This window comes from Pan paniscus, chromosome 2 (genome assembly GCF_029289425.2).
Source record: "Pan paniscus chromosome 2, NHGRI_mPanPan1-v2.0_pri, whole genome shotgun sequence".
NCBI classification, from domain to species: domain Eukaryota; kingdom Metazoa; phylum Chordata; class Mammalia; order Primates; family Hominidae; genus Pan; species Pan paniscus.
This window is the reverse complement of record NC_085926.1, coordinates 48,786,342-48,805,324: the sequence shown is the minus strand read 5'-3', so window position 1 is coordinate 48,805,324 and position 18,983 is coordinate 48,786,342. Positions and strand designations below refer to the sequence as shown.

At 42.9% G+C, this 18,983-nt stretch overlaps 1 protein-coding gene across 2 annotated transcripts in view; it reads left to right on the top strand.

Annotated features, from left to right (window-relative positions):
• PRKAR2A (protein kinase cAMP-dependent type II regulatory subunit alpha) overlaps nucleotides 1–18,983 on the top strand; it is a 108,869-nt gene that overhangs the window by 22,846 nt on the left and 67,040 nt on the right. For both annotated transcript variants that reach the window (XM_008971691.5, XM_008971693.5), the window contains exon 2: nucleotides 17,682–17,717. In XM_008971691.5, the coding sequence (XP_008969939.1) occupies nucleotides 17,682–17,717 (36 nt within the window). The remainder of the gene's footprint in view (nucleotides 1–17,681; nucleotides 17,718–18,983) is intronic.

Sequence of the window (18,983 nt, the reverse complement as noted above, 5' to 3'; positions counted from 1 at the left end):
GGGGGATGTGGCCTTTGGTCCTTTCCAGCTTGGGTAATAGGAAATCATTCTTTCAGTCTATTTTTAAATTTAATTTAATTTTTTTATTTTGAGACAGAATTTCTCTCTTGTCCAGGCTGGAGCACAGTGGCGCAATCTTGGCTCACTGCAACCTTTGCCTCCCAGGTTCGAGCAATTCTTGTGCCTCAGCCTCCCAGGTAGCTGGGATTACAGGCGCATGCCACCATGCCCAGCTAATCATTTACGTTTAATGTCTATGTGTGCCAGGGTCTGTACTCAACAAAAGGTAGCAGGAAAGTCTCCATCCCTACTCCTTAAGAGTCCTTAGTGTGATGCAGTAGACATGTGGATCGTGTCTTTGAATAGCCACTGCACTCCAGCCTGAGCAACCTAGCAAGACTGTTTCTTAGAAAAAGAAAATCAGGCCGGGTGTGGTGGCCTCATGCCTCTAATCCCAAGGAGGCCAAGGCGGGCAGACTCCTAAGGTTGGGAGTTTGAGACCAGCCTGACCAACATGGAGAAACCCAAATTAGTTGGGTGTGGCAGTGTATGCCTGTAATCCCAGCTACTTGGGAGGCTGAGGCAGGAGGCATTGCTTGAACCTGGGAGGCAGAGGTTACGGTGAGCCGAGATTGCGCCATTGCACTCCAGCCTGGGCAACAAGAGTGAAACTCCGTCTCCAAAAAAAAAAAAAAAAAAAAGAAAAGAAAATCAGTATAAATTCAAGAACTTAACCATATTTGATATGTTTGAGTTCATTGCCTTTTTTTTCTTTTTCTTTTTTGAGACGGAATTTCACTCTGTCGCCCAGGCTGTAGTGCAGTGGTACGATCTCGGCTCACTGCAACCTCCGCCTCCTGGGTTCAAGTGATTCTCCTACCTCAGCCTCCCGAGTACCTAGGATTACAGGTGTGTGCCATGATGCCTGACTAATTTTTGTGTTTTTAGTAGAGACAGGGTTTCACATGTTGGCCAGGCTGGTCTCAAACTCCTGACCTCAAGTGATCCTCCCGCCTCGCCCTCCCAAAGTGTTAGGATTACATGGGCGTGAGCCATCATGCTTGTCCTCATAGCCATTCTTATTCAACTTTTATTTTAGGTTCAGGAGGTACATGTGCAGGGTTCTTTCTTTCTTTCTTTCTTTCTTTCTTTCTTTCTTTCTTTCTTTCTTTCTTATGATTTTGGAATGTACAGGTTTGTTACATGTGTAAATTTCATGTCACCTGAGGTTTGGGATATGAATGATCTTATCACCCAAGTAATGAACATGGTACCTGGATAGGTAGTTTTTTCAACCTTTACCCTTCTCCCTTTTTTTTTTTTGGAGACAGAGTCTCGCTCTGTTACCCAGGCTGGAGCACAGTGGCATGAACTCAGCTCACTGCAACCTCTGCCTCCTGGGCTTAAGTGATTCCCCAAGTAGCTAGGATTATAGGCATGTGCCACCATGCCCAGCTAATTTTTGTATATTTTTTTTTAGACGGAGTTTTGCTCTTGTCGTCCAGGCTGGAGTGTGATGGCGTGATCTCAGCTCACTGCAACCTCCTTCTCCCAGGTTCAAGCGATTCTCCTGCCTCAACCTCCCGAGTAGCTGTGATTACAGGCGCCTGCCACCACGCCTGGCTAATTTTTGTATTTTTAATAGAGACAGGGTTTCTCCATGTTGGCCAGGCTGGTCTTGAACTCCTGACTTGAAGTGATCCACCTGCCTTAGCCTCCCAAAGTGCTGGGATTACAGGCGTGAGCCACCATACCCGGCCCTGGCCCTTGTTCTTATTTGATGTTCATATTATCCTGTCTTTTTGTAGTGGTAACCTCTTCAAATTTCCTCCTGATTTCCTTTTGCTACGGTCCTAGTAGACTTCCGTAGTGTCCTTGATTTCTGGTAGAAGATTTTTTTTCTTTTTTTCTTTTTTTTTTTGGAGACGGGGTATTTCTCTGTTGCCCAGGCTGGAGTGCAGTGGTGTGATCATGGCTTGCAGCAGCCTCGACCTCCCAGGTTCAAGCAATCCTCCCACCTCGGCCTCCCCAGTAGCTGGGACCACAGACGTGCGCCACCATACCCAGCTAATTAAAAAAAATTTTTTTTGTAGAGATGGAGTCTCCCTATGTTGCCCAGGCTGGAAGATGTTCAAGTCTTATGACATTTTTGGTTTTAGACTTGTGATTAGAAAAAACTCTCCAACCGTATTTTTCTTCTCCTCTCACCATACCACAACAGACATCAACATGGAAGACTTCTGTGACCAAATATGTGGTTTTTTTTCCTCCACACACCAAGCAGCAGACACCAGCTGGGTATTCTCACATTTATTTCTGACTGTCTTCCTGGAGACAGCAACAGATCTCACAGGTTGAGGGCTCAACCCGTAAGACAGCGCCCCCCCCCACACCCCCTTTAGACACCAGTCCCAAGTATGATTTCTGAAAAAACTGCAGATTTTCTTGAGTTCTTATCTTTTACCCTATTAGGATTTCCAGTTAAAGTCACTTGAAGGGCCAGGCACAGTGGCTTACACCTGTAATCCCAGCACTTCAGGAGGCTGAGGCGGGCGATTGCTTTGAGCCCAGGAGTTCAAGACCAGCCTGGACAACATGGTGAGACCTCGTCTCTATGTTAAAAAAAAAAGTCACTTAAAATAGTCCTTTGTGTGATTCTCTTTCCAATTCAGTATGCAGTACGTTTGCTTTATGCTTTAGGGATTGCTTTTTCTAATTTAATTTCATAATTGTTTAAAATATTTGTGATTCCAAAGCCAAATCTATAAAACAAGGTATATTCAGAGAAGACTGGCTTCTACCCTTGTAGCCTCCACTCAATTCTTCCCTTCCCCTATAGCAGTGGTTTTCAGCCTTGGGAGCTTTTAAATAATATTGATAATGGCCCCACATCAAGTCAAGGCCATGATTGCACCACCACACTCCAGCCTGGGCAACAGAACGAGATCTTGTCTCAAAGAAAAAAAAAAAAAAACCAACATCCTGGGGCATCATGAACACATTTGACTTGGGATCTGCATATTATTGCATGATTCAGATGTACTAACTAGCCTGATTTGTTATTTTCATTTGATTACTAGTCTGTGACATGTGTCTTGTGTTTTAATTACAGAATATGTGAAATTATGTTCTTAGGAAAATGAAAATGGCTTAATTTTGCTAATTTGCTTTTTCTTTTATTAGAGTATAATTTTTTTCTTTTGGCATCAGTTACCGAGGCCATTTTTTCCTTCTCTTTGCTCTAATCTAAGCATATAGATTCAATTCAGTAGATATTGTGAGTGCTAGCTGGTGTTCTATCAATTTGAAGTGGTTCTGTGGCCATGGAAGTTTGGGAGATGCTTCTACAGGCCAGGGACACATTAAACAGCTTTATAAAGGGAAGGAACATCACCATATTTATACCCCACACAAGCTGTGTGAAGAACTGGTCTGAGGCAGTGCCAGGCTGGATGCTGGGAAACTCCATGTTTTTTTTTTTTTTTTTTTTGAGACAGAATCTTGCCCCGTCACCCAGGCTGGAGTGCAGTGGTGCAATCTTGGCTCACTGCAACCTCTGCCTCCCTGGTTCAAGGGATTCTCCTGCCCCAGCCTCCCGAGTAGCTGGGATTACAGGCATGCGCCACCATGTCCAGCTATATTAGAGATGGGGTTTCGCCATGTTGGCCAGGCTGGTCTCGAACTGACATCAAGTGATCTGCCCGCCTTGGCCTCCCAAAGTGCTGGGATTACAGGCGTGAGACACTGCGCCTGGCCCTGTTTTCATTCTTTTTTTTTTTTTTTTTTCTGACATGGAGTGTTGCTCTGTCGCCCAGGCTGGACTGCAGTAGTGCAATCTCGGCTCACTGCAACCTCTACCTCCCAGGTTCAAGCGATTCTGCTGCCTCAGTCCCCTAGTAGCTGGGACTACAGGCGCACACCACCATGCCCGGCTAGTTTTTGTATTTTTAGTAGAGACAGGGTTTCACCATGTTGGCCAGGCTGGTATCAAACTCCTGACCTCGCGATCCGCCCACCTCGGCCTCCCAAAGTGCTGGGATTACAGGCGTGAGCCACTGTGCCTGGCCCTGTTTCCATTCAAAAGGGAGTTCTTGACTGTCTTTCAAGGGTATGGTAAAACTTAAAGATAATGTATGCTAAATATCTAGTGTCTGGTGTGATAACTGTAATTGGTTGTGTAATCATTTCTATTGATCCTAGAACTCATATCTCTCAAGAACTCATATCTCTAAAAACCAGGGAACTTGCATATTTAAAAATTCTTGGGAAATTGGATTATCAGTAAGAATTTTGATTGGAAAATACAGAATTGTAACAGGAAAAATAGCAATAGCTGGAAGGGAGTGGGGATGGGTAGGAGGAGGTATTTCCCTAGTTCTGGGAGCATGAAGCAAAGCTGGTCTTTACAGCAGACAATGATCCTTTTAGGTCTGGATAGCTGGTGTTCCTAGAGTTGAAGTTTCTGCCCCTGGGTAAGTAGTGCTCTGTGTCATCTCTGACTTGACCCACAATCCCCACCACTCCTTGCTCTGATCTTGCCACAGTCAGATCCTATACTTAGGGAGACGTTCTTTCTCTTTCTGTGAGGCATGGCTTACGCTGGACTAATCATTCCACCCTTGTCCTACTGTTACAGTCTGTGTTTAGGAGTAAATGGGGGAGTAATTAAAACTGTGTGATTGGAGATGGTCATGGCATTGCCCCTGACATAGGGAGCCTGGAGTAACAGGAACTGTGAAGTTTATTGGTTCTATTCTGGACCTATTGAATTTCAGGTCCAACTCATGGAGTTGGAGTTCCAGCTGGCATTTAGCCAACATTGGGAATGTGGGTCTGGAGAGCACAATGGTCATGAGTCAAGCTCACTTTTTCATATTTCTTTTCCTTTGCATATGCCTTCCCTTCTGCCTGGAATGCTGTCCTCCCCTTCTTGTTTCTCTGCTGAACTGCTACTTGTCTTTTATCAACCAGTTCAAGGGTTTCCTTTTCTGCACAGCAGCAACCCTATGAGGTAGGTGCTATTATTATCCTGGTTTTATAGATGAGGAAAGTGAGGCACAGAGGTTAAGTAACTTATTCAAGGTCACACTGCTAGTAAGTGAGGTGACTGGATTTGAACCCAAGCAGCCTGGCTCAGAATCTATGCTTATAACTACTTCATTCTTACTGGTTTCTAAGTACTTGGTAAGTACTTATATGAATCAAGTGTTCACAGTAGTCATCTATGTGCAAGAGAATTAAGGAGTCAGGTTCTCTGTTTTAGGACAGTATTTCCAGTGAGACAAAAGGCAATCCCCAAATGTTTCCTAATGTGTTCCCTTTTCTCCGTTCCCGTTACCATTCAAGCTTTCTTCATTTTTTTGTCAGGAATATTACAGTAGGCCCATTACTGGTCTTCCCACTCTGTGTCTTATTCCATTGGTGATACTATTATTAGAATAATCTTTCCAAAATGCATGTATGACCCTCTTATTCCCTTGCGGTAGATCTACTCCATTGGCTCCACAGTGCCTAAAGCAGTTCCTGATCCAAACTAAAGAGCGAGCTATTCTGTATCCCCAGTTTAGAATATTCCAGAGAAGGAATGGCTTGGGTTGGGTCATATTCCGTTTTTGGAATAAGTTACCATGAATGTTCTATGCTTGTTCCAAGCAAGTTACCATGCTTAAGAACACTGATTTGCCTGGCTTGGATCATGCACCCTATCCTATGACCAAATTGGAAGTAGTAGGCAGAGTTGGGAGTGAAGTCCCACAAGGACTTCACATCTGTGAGAGGCCACTCCTAAAGGATAACTCTGGTTACCTAACTAGGAGAAGGTAGGGATTTGGAGTAGTGTCACAGGAGGTGGGTTGACACAGTGGTATGGCTAAACACTGTTGTGGCCTTCAGCCTCCCCACTGCCTTCCTGTGTTATTTCAGCAGATGTCCACTCTGGTCAGCACTGGGACAGGGGAGGATAAAAGTGCTCTTGACTATAGGAGCTTATCATCTGTCTGGTAGGGGCAGCAGTAAGCAAACAGGCAACATGATCCTTCCACAGGAAAAAGCTGGGGGGATTCTAATAAACATTATATTGCTAAGGATCCATAATTAAATAATGGAATGGTGGAATTTATTTCAAAAAATGTAAAACAAGTATTTTATTGATTCACACTTTTACTTTTCCTCAGTTGTCAAATTTAGATGACTCAGATTCTGGCTTGACCACTTCCTAGCTGTGTGACCTTGGGTACAATTCTCTGAGTCTCAGTCTCCTCAGCTACAAAATGGGATGGTAATAGGGTTGTTGTGAAGGGTATATGTGATGATGCATTTAAAATGGTTGGCATAATACTTGCACGTAGTGGGACTCAAAAATTGTAACTAACAAAAAATGTTTGAGGGTGGGCGTTGTGGCTCATGCCTGTAATCCCAGCACTTTGGGAGGTCAAGGCTGGCGGATCACCTGAAGTCAGGAGTTCGAAACCAGCCTGGCCAACATGGTGAAATCCTGTCTCTACTAAAAATACAAAAATTAGCCAGGTGTGGTGGTCGGCGCCTGTAATCCCAGCTATTTGGGAGGCTAAGGCAGGGGAAACGCTTGAGCCCAGGAGGTGGAGGTTGCAGTGGGAGGTTGCAGTGAGCAGAGATCGCACCACTGCACTCCAGCCTGGGCAACAAGAGCGAAACTCTGTCTCAAAAAAAAAAAAAAAAGTGTTTGAACAGGGTATACGTGGCAAAATAGCAGCTGTGAAAAAAAATGTGAAACTGCAGTATTTTAAAGATAGATAATTTTGAAAAACCAGCAAACAAACCCTCCACAAAACTATGATATCCCTAACATTTTACTGTCTCAGTACTTCTATACATAGGGTCATTAAGTCTGCCCTCGGGTCATTTGTGGTAAGTGGTACTACCCTTATTTGTGAGAATACTGAGGCTCAGAGAAGTTTAAGTTCTCTTTTCTTTTTTTTGAGACAGGGTCTTGCTGTGTCACCCAGGTTGGAGTGCAGTGGTGTAATCACAGCTCAAGCTCCCTGGCTCAAGCCATCCTCCCACCTCAGCCTCCCAAGTAGCTGGCACTGTAGGTGCACACCACTGTGTCTGGCTAATTAAAACATTTTTTTTTGTAGAGACAGGGTCTCACTCTGTTGCCCAAACTTGTCTCGAACTCCTGGGCTCAAGCAGTCCTCCCTGCCTTGGCCTCCCAAAGATTATGGGTGTGAGCCACTGCACCTGGCCAGGTTTAAGTTCTGAAGCTAGAATGCAAACCTGTCTTTTGTGGTGAAATCTTATTACTGTTACCCTTGCTTTGTTCTCCAGAGTGTTGTCAGATATTAAAAATGAATGGCTTATATTGTAAAATGACAGACTAAAGATTAGTGGTATAGTTTTGATTATTTGAAAATATAGCAGATAATTCTTGTACAAATAATTCGGCAGGGCAGCTCTTCGGCTTTTGGTTTCTTAATAGGCTGATTTTTGCTTTTAACAGGATGCCTTGGGTATGGTTGGAAGTGCCTACCTGCCTGGCTGGCATGTAAATGATAGAGAAATCTGATCTGCCTCTTTACAACTTTGCATCAGAGCAGAGGGCAGCTGAGATAGCAGAGTTTGTTAGGTGGTACCTTTTGGCTGTAGAGAGTGTTAATATTTATGTATAATTAATTAGCACATTTGGGAATGGAAAACAATTTCTCTCCTCTGCTGGATTTCTCCCCTCTTGTAGATTGCAAGATTTATGTGTTTGGAGGAATAAGAATCTTCCACTTTCTCAGTGGCATAGCAACTCTACATGCTAATGCTTTCAAAAGAAACAAAAATCTTAAAATGGAGGTTTTTTTTTTTTAAATTGATATGTCATTTCTTATTTGGGGCTCACAGCTCTTGTGCTGTAAAGAGCATACCAAATCTTTTTTTGCTTGGTTAAGATGTCTCCATTGTTTTTGTTTTTAAAATATGAAGTGTTTTTTCTCTCTTTTCTCCCTCAGTCCTTACTTGGTTTATTTTATTATTATTATCTTATTTTTTATTTTTATTTATTTATTTTATTTATTTATTTATTTTAAGATGGAGTTTCGTTCTTGTTGCCCAGGCTGGAGCGCAATGGTGCGACCTTGGCTCACTGCAACCTCCACCCGCCAGGTTCAAGCAATTCTCCTGCCTCAGCCTCAGCTGGGATTACAGGCACCCGCCAAAATGCCTGGCTAATTTTTTGTATTTTTAGTAGTAATGGGGTTTCACCATGTTGGCCAGGCTGGTCTCGAACTCCAGACCTTAGGTGATCCACCCACCTTGGCCTCCCAAAGTGCTGGGATTACAGGCGTGAGCCACCACGTCTGGCCTATTTATTTATTTATTTATTGAGACGTAGTCTTGCTGTGTCACCAGGATGGAGTATGGTGGCGCAATCTCGGCTCACTGCAACCTCCACCTCCTGGGTTCAAGCAATTCTCCTGCCTCAGCCTCCCGAATCGTTGGGACTACAGGCATGTGCCACCATGCCCAACTAATTTTTGTATTTTTAGTAGAGACGGGGTTTCACCATCTTGGCCAGGATTGTCTCAATCTCTTGATCTCGTGATCCACCTGCCTCAGCCTCCCAAAGTGCTGGGATTACAGGCGTGAGCCACCGTGCCCAGCCTATTACCTTATTATTATTATTATTTTTTAAAGAGATAAGATCTTGCTATGTTGCCCAGGCTGGTCTTGATCTCCTGGGCTCAAGTGATCCTCCTGCCTCGGCCTCCTAAGGTGCTGGGGTTACAGGCATGAGCCACTGTACCCAGTCTCCTTAATTGGTTTAATGCTAAATGTTTAAGCTTATAAACTTAAGAAGGAACCTCATAATACTTTGGGTTTACAGTGGAGCTCTCCTTTTAAACTTGCATTGGGTGGGTAAACTTGCTCTGTGGTTGCCCTGGAAAAAGAGGGGCTTAGGTGAGGTGAACATTGCTTTGATTCCATACTGTACTGCTGTTGAGAGACTATCTGCAGGCTGAAGTTTGGATAGGATAATTTGTATACCCAGTTAGTAAATTTTTTCTTTTTTTTGAGATGGAGTCTCGCTCTGTCGCAAGGCTGGAGTGCAGTGGTGCGATCTCAGCTCACTGCAACCCCCACCTCCCGGGTTCAAGCAATTCTCCTGCCTCAGCCTTCTGAGTAGCTGGGACTACAGTCACGCGCCACCACGCCCGGCTAATTTTTGTATTTTAGTAGAGATGGGGTTTCACCATGTTGGCCAGGATGGTCTCTTATCTCTTGACCTTGTGATCCGCCTGCCTCGGCCCCAGTTAGTAAATTTTAATCCGCCATGTGCTGAGCACTGTGCTAGATGCTAGAGATTTAGAAATGAGTCTGACAAAATGCCAGTCTTCTAAGAGTTCATGGTCTATACTCTAGACAGACAGTGAACCAGTTTCAATGTGCCTAGGGTGTTTTCACTTATAAATGTACAGGATTCTAGGGGAGGGATATAGGAACTGCCTGGAAGAATGAGAAGGAGGGTATCAGTGGATGTACACACACAGGCTGTGAAAATATTCCTTTTCTGGGCAGAAGGAGGTTTTTAGATGGTCAGATGGGAACAGGGGAGAGAGGTATAGGAGGCAAGTTTGGAGAAGTATTAGTAATAAAGCCAGCTTCTAGCTTCTTCTTTTTTTTTTTTTTTTTGAGATGGAGTCTCGCTCTGTCACCCAGGCTGCAGTGCAATGGTGTGATCTTGGCTCACTGCAACCACCACCTTCTGGGTTCAAGCGATTCTCCTGCCTCAGCCTCCTGAGTAGCTGGGATTACAGGCGCATGCCACCACGCCCAGCTAATTTTTGTGTTTTTAGTAGAGATGGGGTTTCATCATGTTGGTCAGGCTGGTCTCAAACTCCTGGCCTTGTGATCCGCCTGCTTTGGCCTCCCAAAGTGCTGGGATTACAGGCGTGAGCCACCACGCCTGGCCCTGTTTTCATTCTTCTTCTTTCTTCTACTTTTTTTTTTTTTCCGCTGAGACAGAGTCTTGCTCTGTCACCCAGGCTAGAGTGCAGTGGCGCGATCTCGGCTTACTGCAACCTCCGCCTCCCAGGTTCAAGCGATTCTCCTGCGTCAGCCTCCCGAGTAGCTGGGACAGGCGCCCGCCACCACGCCTGGCTAATTTCTTGTATTTTTAGTAGAGACGGGGTTTCACCCTGTTAGCTAGGATGGTCTCAATCTCCTGACCCCGTGATCCGCCCGCCTCAGCCTCCCAAAGTGCTGGGATTACAGGTGTGAGCCACCTTGCCCGTCCAGCTTCCTTTTTAAAGCATAATAAAGCTGACTTATTCTTTGTCAGGTATGAGCTAAGTCATATATATATATAATATATAAAATATGTATGTATATCATATATTTTATATGTATGTGTATGTGTGTGTATGTATGTTTGTACATAACAAAACCATGCCAGCACTGTTTGAATATCAAGGGGCTTTAGAACTGGTAAATTGAAGGCTGGGCGCAGTGGCTAACGCGTGTAATTCCAGCACTTTGGGAGGCCGAGGCAGGCAGATCACCTGAGGTCGGGAGTTCAAGACCAACCTGGCTGACATGGCGAAACCCTGTCTCTACTGAAAATACAAAAATTAGCCAGGCGTGGTGGTGGGCGCCTGTAGTTTCCCAGCTACTTGGGAGGCTGAGGTGGGAGAATCACTTGAACCTGGGAGGTGGAGACTGCATTGAGCTGAGATTGCACCATTGCATTCCAGCCTGGGCAACAGAGCGAGACTCTGTCTCAAAAATAAAACAAAACAAACAAAAAGAACTGGTAAATTGAAACTGCAGCCATTTTCTTTATATCCTGAAAAATCTGTTGAAATTAATAACAATATTTATAAAGCACAAAGCTTGAAATTAGAAAATAAAAATGATCTGCTTGTTTCCTATTAGAGCTGTGCTGTAAGTTGCTGGAGGGCTTCCCCAATTTCAAGGCTGAATAAACTCTGAACTCCTCTGATTCTATGATATGTTTTCAATTTGTAGCAATGATTTTCTACTCTGGTGCATGTCAGACTCATGGAACTTTCTGGAAATACAAATGGAACAAGGCATTACAGAATGTTTAAAATCAGCAAAATGGCCAAACTTAGATCAAGATTCAAAAAATATTTTTCTTAAAATGTTGAAAACCTGTTAACTTTCTGTGTGGATAGAAAGGATTGTTAAAGTCAGTTGAATATCCCACTCAGTGACCCTTCTCTGTTAACGTTAATAACTTTCCTCCTTGATTTATTTATTTATTTTTTGTTTTGAGATGGGGTCTCACTCTTGTTGCCCAGGCTGGAGTGCAGCGGCACAATCTTGGCTCACTGAAACCTCCACCTCCGTGGTTCAAGCAATTCTCTTGCCTCAGCCTCCTGAGTAGGTGGGATTACATGTGCAAGCCACCACGCCAGGCTAATTTTTTTTTTTTTAATCTTTTTGAGACGGATTCTCGCTCTGTCGCCAGACTGGAGTGCAGTGGCGCTATCTCAGCTCACTGCAACCTGTGCCTCCTGGGTTCAAGTGATTTTCCTGCCTCAGCCTCCTGAGTAGCTGGGACCACAGGCACGAGACACCACGCCTAGCTAATATTTGTATTTTTAGTAGGGACAGGGTTTCACCATGTTGGCCAGTATGGTCTCCATCTCTTGACCTCGTGACCCACCCACCTCGGCCTCTTGGGATTACACTGTGCCTGGCCCTAATTTTTGTATTTTTAGTAGAGATGGGGTTTCGCCATGTTGGCCAGGTTGGTCTTGAACTCCTGACCTCAGGTGATCGACCCGCCTTGGCCTCCTAAAGTACTGGAATTACAGGTGTGAGCCACCACACCTGGCCCCACTTTCCTCCTTTATCTTATCTGGCTTTACTTAGGATCTTTAACATGGCTCATAGCAGCTACCTAAATTATATAAAATTTTCTGGAGACAGTAGACAGCTTTTAGCGTTTTTGTTTTGTTTTGTTTTTTTGAGATGGAGTCTCGCTCTGTCGCCCAGGCTGGAGTGCAGTGGCACAATCTCGGCTCACTGCAACCTCCGCCTCCCGGGTTCAAGTGATTCTCCTGCCTCACCCTCCCAAGTAGCTAAGACTACAGGCGCGTGCCACCACGCCTGGCTAATTTTTTGTATTTTTAGTAGAGACAGGGTTTCACTGTGTTAGCCAGGATGATCTCAATCTCCTGACCTCGTGATCCGCCGCCTCGGCCTCCCAAAATGCTGGGATTACAGGCGTGAGCCACCGTGTCCAGCCTTTTTTTTTAAAGAGACAGGATCTTACTCTGTAGCCCAGGCTGTAATGCAGTGGCTTGATCATAGCTCACTGAAACCTCGAACTCCTGGATTCCAGCAATCCTCCTGCCTCAGCCTCCCAAGTATCTAGGACTACACGTGCATACCATCCTGCCAGCTAATTTTTTTTTTTTTTTTGGTAGAGATAGGGTCTTGCCACCTTGCCCAGGTTGGTCTCGAACCCTTGGTCTCAGCAGTCCTCTTGCTGGGATTACAGGTGTGAGCCCCTATGCCCGGCGGACAACTTCATTATACCCAAGGAAGAATTAAGGCTCTCTTGCCCAAATTTCTATGCAAATGGACTTTTGTCTTCTGTATCCAGAAACTAGAAGAGGTACCTCCTATTCTTTTCCAGTCAGAATTATTTGCCTCTTATCTTTAGTTCTTTGTGCTTCAATATGTATGGAGCATTATGTCTAATTTGACCATGTGACTAACACAAGTTTAGAGAAGCTTTTGCTGTCTGTAGAACACAGTTGTGTTTACAAAGTTCTCAGAGTTTAAAAAATTCACGTGTATTTCAGAACTAAATTTTTTCAAGTTTAATTAGAACATAAGGTATCAAATAAAGTAGTAAAAGTTTTTTCTGGCCAGGCGCAGTGGCTCACGCCTTGTAATCCCAGCACTTTGGGAGGCCAAAGCGGGCGGATCACAAGGTCAGGAGATTGAGACCATCCTGGCTAACACGGTGAAACCCCGTCTCTACTAAAAACACAAAAAATTAGCCAGGCGTGGTGGCAGGCGCCTGTAATCCCAGCTACTCAGGAGGCTGACGCAGGAGAATGGCGTGAACCTGGGAGGCGGAGCTTGCAGTGAGCCAAGATTGTGCCACTGCACTCCAGCCTGGGCGACAGAGTGAGAGTCTCGAAAAAAAAAAAAAAAGCTTTTTCTGCTCAAAGTTGCCTGTAACACCAAATGAATAAAGGATGTGGTAAATTATTTTCTTCCTGTTACTACACCTCAGAACCTACTGCGTCATTGCTGCGTTGTGTTATAGGATGTGCTTTTTTATTGTTAGTCACAATTAGATTATAAGTTCCATGAGGACAGATGGTTTGTTTTGCTCCCTCCCTAATCTCAATGTCTAGCATATAGTAAATATTTACTAAATGGATGAAAAATGTCCTAGTTTTTTCCTGCTTATTTCTGCATCTCTTTGTTTCTTTTCCTTCCTATTTTCCTTGTACTTAAAATTTACATGACTCATGTTGAAGGACTTTCAATAGTTTTTTTTTTCAGAGCTTTATTGAGATATAATTTATATATCATGAAATTCACCCATTTTAAGTGTACAATTTATTTTTAGTAAACTTACAGACTTGTACAGCTATCACCACACTTTGAGAACATTTTTCACCCCCAAAAGTTCCCTCTTTTGTGTCTATTTGCAGTCACTCCCCATTCCCCCTGCAGCCCCAGCCTACCGCTCATCTACTTTGTGTTTTTCTGGTTTTAACTTCTCTGGGAATTTTACATAAATGGAATCATTCAATATGTGGTCTTTTTTGAGCCTGGCTTACTTTTTACTTTGCATAATGCCTTTTTTTTTAATTGAGGTGAAATTCGGATAACATATAATTAATCTTTTAAAGTGTATAATTTTGTGGCATTTAGCGCATTCACAATGTTATGCACCCACTGCAGCTCTCTAGTTGAAGAATCTTTTCATTCCCTCAGAAGAACAACCTGTACCCAATAAATAATCACTTTTCATTCTCCCCTCCTTTCATCTCCTGGCAACCATCAGTTGGCTCTATGGGTTAACTATTCTGGATATTGCATATAAAAGGAATCATACAATATGTGATTTTTTTGTGTCTGGCTGCTTTTATTTAAATGTTTTTGGGGTTCATCCAAGTCGCATATGTCAGTAATGATTCCTTTTTATGGCTGAAGACAGGGTCTTTTGCTCTGTCACCCAGGCTAGAGTGCAGTGGCATGATTGCAGTTCACTGCAACCTTGACCTCCCAGGCTCAAGCCATCCTCCCACCTCAGCATCTGAAGTAGCTGTGACTACAGGCATTAGCCACTGTGCCTGGCTAATTAATTTTGTTTGTTTGTTTGTTTTTGTAGAGACGAGGTCTTATTATATTGCCCAGGCTGGTGATCATTCCATCTTGGCCTCCCAAAGCACTGGGATTACAGACATGAGCCACTACACCTGCCCCATTTTTTTTAATTTTTAAAATTAAAATTAAGAGATAGTCTCCCTCTGTTGCCCAGGCTGAAGTGCAGTGGTACAATCATGGCTCATCACAGCCTCGACCTCCTGGGCTCAATGGATCCCCTACCCCAGCCCCCTGAGTAGCTGGGACTCAAGTGCATGCCACCTCGCCTGACTAATTTTTAAATTTTTTGTAAAGACACGGGGTCTTTCTGTGTTGTGCGGGCTGGTCTCAAACTCCTGAGCTCAAATGATCCTCCTGCCTTGGCCTCCCAAAATGCTGAGATTATATGCATGAGCCACTGCACCCGGCCCCTTGTCAATTCTTATAGGACCATTGCATTCATTTAAATGGCTACATAGAGGTTTGTACTATAACTGTACCAATATTCCCTTAATTTCCTTTTCTAGGCAATTTGTTTCTCCCTTTTGAATATTATATATGATAATATAATGATTATGGTGTTTGCATATACACATGTATGTACATATGCACATATACATATATATGTATTTACTGTCAGCCCTTTGTATGCGTGGGTACCACATCTGTGGATTTTTATTTTTTTAATTTTAAAAATTAAAAAAACATTTTTTTAAGAGACAGTTTTACTCTGTTGCCCAGGCTGAAGTGTAGTGTTGCCATCATGCAAATACTTTCAGGAAAAAAATTCCACAAAGTTCCAAAAAGCAAAACTTGAATTTGCTGTGTCAAGTACTACATTAAATCCACAGGAATGAAGTAGTGTATAGGCATATTAGTAGGTATTATAAGTAATCTAGAGATGATTTAAAGTACACAGGAAGATATGCATAGGTTATATGCAAATACTGTGCTATTTTATATTTTTGAGTATCTTCAGATTTTGGTATCCATGGGGGTCTACGGAACCAATTCCCCATAGATACTGAGGGATGATTGTATACACAAATATATGTATATATTCATCTATACGTGTGTGTGTGTATACACACACACACACATTTATTTCTCTCCACATGTGAGTTTTGTTTAGAACATATTCCTAGAACTGGAATTGTTGCTGGGTTAAAGGCAGTTTACATTTAAAATTTTGACAAAGGCTGTCAAATTGTCCTTCTCAATGTTAAGATCACTCTGATAAGTGTGAAGAGAATTGATTGGCAATGGGAAAAAAGGTTTGGAGGCTACTGCAAGTCATCCAAACAAGAAATGATGTGCCTCAGACTAGGATGATAATGGAGATCAAGGTAGGTAGACTGATTTAAGAGATGAAGTGGGAGGGAGAACAGATGGAATTGTTAATGAAGTAGATGTGAGTAGTGAAAGGAAGGAGTCTAGAATGACTCAGGTGAATCTGTGACTTCAACTAGAGTTGCTATGTGAGATGAAGCCTACTTGTCATGGCCAGACCAGATGACTTCACAGATACTCTGTAACTCTGACATTTTATGATTTTAGAATTTATGACAGCACCCTTATTTATAGATTGAATGAGATCCATATTGAATACTGTGTCTTTTATAGCAGTAGAGATATAATTTCATTTGATTGGCATTTATAGAGCAAGCACTGACACATTAAGTCTGTCACTAAACTATATAGTTTTTTTGTTTGTTTGTTTGTTTTTTTGAGATGGAGTCTTGCTCTGTCACCGAGGCTGGAGTGCAGTGGCGCAATCTTGGCTCACCACAACTTCTGCCTCCCAAGTTCAAGTGATTCTCCTACCTCAGACTCCCGAGTAGCTGGGATTACAGGAGTGCGCCACCACGCCCAGATAATTTTTTTTTGTATTTTTAGTAGAGACAGGGTTTCACCATGTTTGCCAGGCTAGTCTCGAACTTCTGACCTCAAATGATCCAGCCGCCTCGGCCTCCCAGAGTGCTGGGATTACAATTGTAAGCCACCGTACTTGGCCTAAACTGTATAGATTTTTTCTCATCTCTGGAATCTATTTGTTTTCCTTCTGTTCATAAGCCACACATCTAACCTAAGCCACTACCTTTGTCTATCAACTATAGCCAAAGTGATCTTTATACAATCTAATTTGCAATGACTCCTTTTCTCCAGGTACTTTATATTGTAACAGAAGTGCTATGTCCGCTGCTGATCCACTCACAGGGAACATTTCAAAATGGTTCTGCTTGGCCAGGCGCGGTGGCTCACACCTGTAATCCCAGCACTTTGGGAGGCCAAGGTGGGTGGATCACTTGAGGTCAGGAGTTCATGACCAGTCTGGCCAATGTGGCAAAACCCTGTCTCTACTAAAAATACAAAAATTAACAGGCCAGGCACGGTGGCTCACGCCTGTAATCCCAGCACTTTGGGAGGCTGAGGCAGGCGGATCACCTGTCAGGAGTTCAAGACCAGCCTGGCCAACATGATGAAACTCCATCTCTAAAAAAATACAGGCCAGGCGCGGTGGCTCACGCCTGTAATCCCAGCACTTTGGGAGGCCAAGGTGGGTGGATCATGAGGTCAGGAGATCGAGACCATCCTGGCTAACACGGTGAAACCCCCGTCTCTACTAAAAATACAAAACATTAGCTGGGTGTGGTGGCGGGTGCCTGTAGTCCCAGCTACTCGGGAGGCTGAGGCAGGAGAATGGCATGAAGCTGGGAGGCGGAGCTTGCAGTGAGCCGAGATGTCACCACTGCACTCCAGCCTGGGCGACAGAGCGAGACTCCATCTCAAAACAAAACAAAAACAAAAAAACCCATCTCTTAAAAAATACAAAAATATAGCCGGGCATGGTGGCGGGCGCCTGTAGTCCCAGCTACGCCGGAGGCTGAGGCAGGAGAATGGCGTGAACGTGGGAGGCGGAGCTTGCAGTGAGCCGAGATCGCGCCACTGCATTCCAGCCTGGGCTACAGAGCGAGACTCCGTCTCAAAAAAAAAAAAAAAGAAAAAAAGAAAATTTCACTACTTTATATCATAACATTATCAATAAATTTGGTAGACTTCTTATTCAATTGGAATGATACAAATTAGATGGAATATAGATGTGAGCAGAAATAAAATTGCCAGGTTGAATATATTGAAGGTATAGTTTGTTTTCAAAGAAATACTGTATTTCCTATATTGTCTTAATATTATCACATTGAACAACTATTTGTGATTGAGTGTGGAAGACTATGAACTGACCCACTGCTTGGTTTTGAGGGGCTTAGGTCTATTGTAAAAGACTTTTGCAAAAAGGGAGGATAAAAATGTGGCCTGGTGACATAATAATGACTAAATGTTGCTTCTTTATTTTGCAGTTCCAGTTCCTAGCAGATTTAATAGACGAGTATCAGGTATGTGTTCTATTTCATAACATACTAATAAAATGTTATTTTAAGATAGGAATATATTGAAAAAACAGATATTTTGAATAAAAAGATAAGCTCCCATCACAGAACATTATCTAAAAGTAAAATTACCTATGGTTTCTTTATTCTGTTTTTATTTTAAGTTCTGAGTATGTATGTACATATTTTATACTATAATTGCTACAGTTTGTCTCTTTGCGTTTATGTCATTACTGTTTTTTCATGTTTATAATTACAGCTTCAAAAAATGATTTTTCATATTCCTTTTTCTGGTATTCTGGCTTATGCTGCCATTAACTCTTACATATACCTTTTTGAGCCACTTGAATTATTTCCTCAGTTTTGGTGCTGGAAGTGGCATTCTCTGGTCAGAGACTGAGCATTGCCTTGGCTTTTTCTGTCTTGTTTTCTAGAGAGAGTCCACAGATTAGGCTGCTGGGAGAAAGGCACCCTGTACCTGCCTCTTTTCCACCATTATCTTAATAATATGGAATTTAAATGTAAAATAGTACTTCACATCATTTTATATGGCATTTCTTTTGGTTGTTAAAAAAATGAATGCTGTCCAGGCGCAGTGGCTCACACCCATAATCCCAGCACTTTGGGAGGTCTTGGCGGGCGGATCACGAGGTGAGGAGTTTGAGACCAGTCTGGCTAACATGGTGAAACCCCGTCTGTACTAAAAGTACAAAAAAATTAGCCAGGCGCAGTAGCGCGCCCCTGTAGTCCCAGCTACTTGGGAGGCTGAGGCAGAGAATCACTTGAACCCAGGAGGTGGAGGTTTCAGTGAGCCAAGATCACGCTACTGCACTCCAGCCTGGGCAACAGAGTGAGACTCTGTCTCAAAAAAAAAAAAAAAAAAAAAGAATGCTTTCCAAATATGAGAAATCTATTTGTATTTTCTTATATGGTACTAGTTTGGTAATATTTTGCCCTTTTATCTGGTATAGTCCATATTATTTTAAAAATAAGTTTGGGTAAACTTTCTATCCAAGTTTTTGACCTTTTGAAATTTTTAATGCAAAATTTCCCTAGGTGGTTATGCTATTTTTTAAATTGAGTTAGAGATGTTAATATATGACTGATAACCTCAAACACTGCTGGACACATAGGCACTCAGTAAATATTTATTGAATATGCACATCATCTTTTTTTAAAAAAAAAAACAATGATTGTTCCTGAGAAGGCTCCCCTTTTTTTCATAGAGCTGGTAAATATATTTTATGAAATTTTTTCTTCAAGTGTTTGACT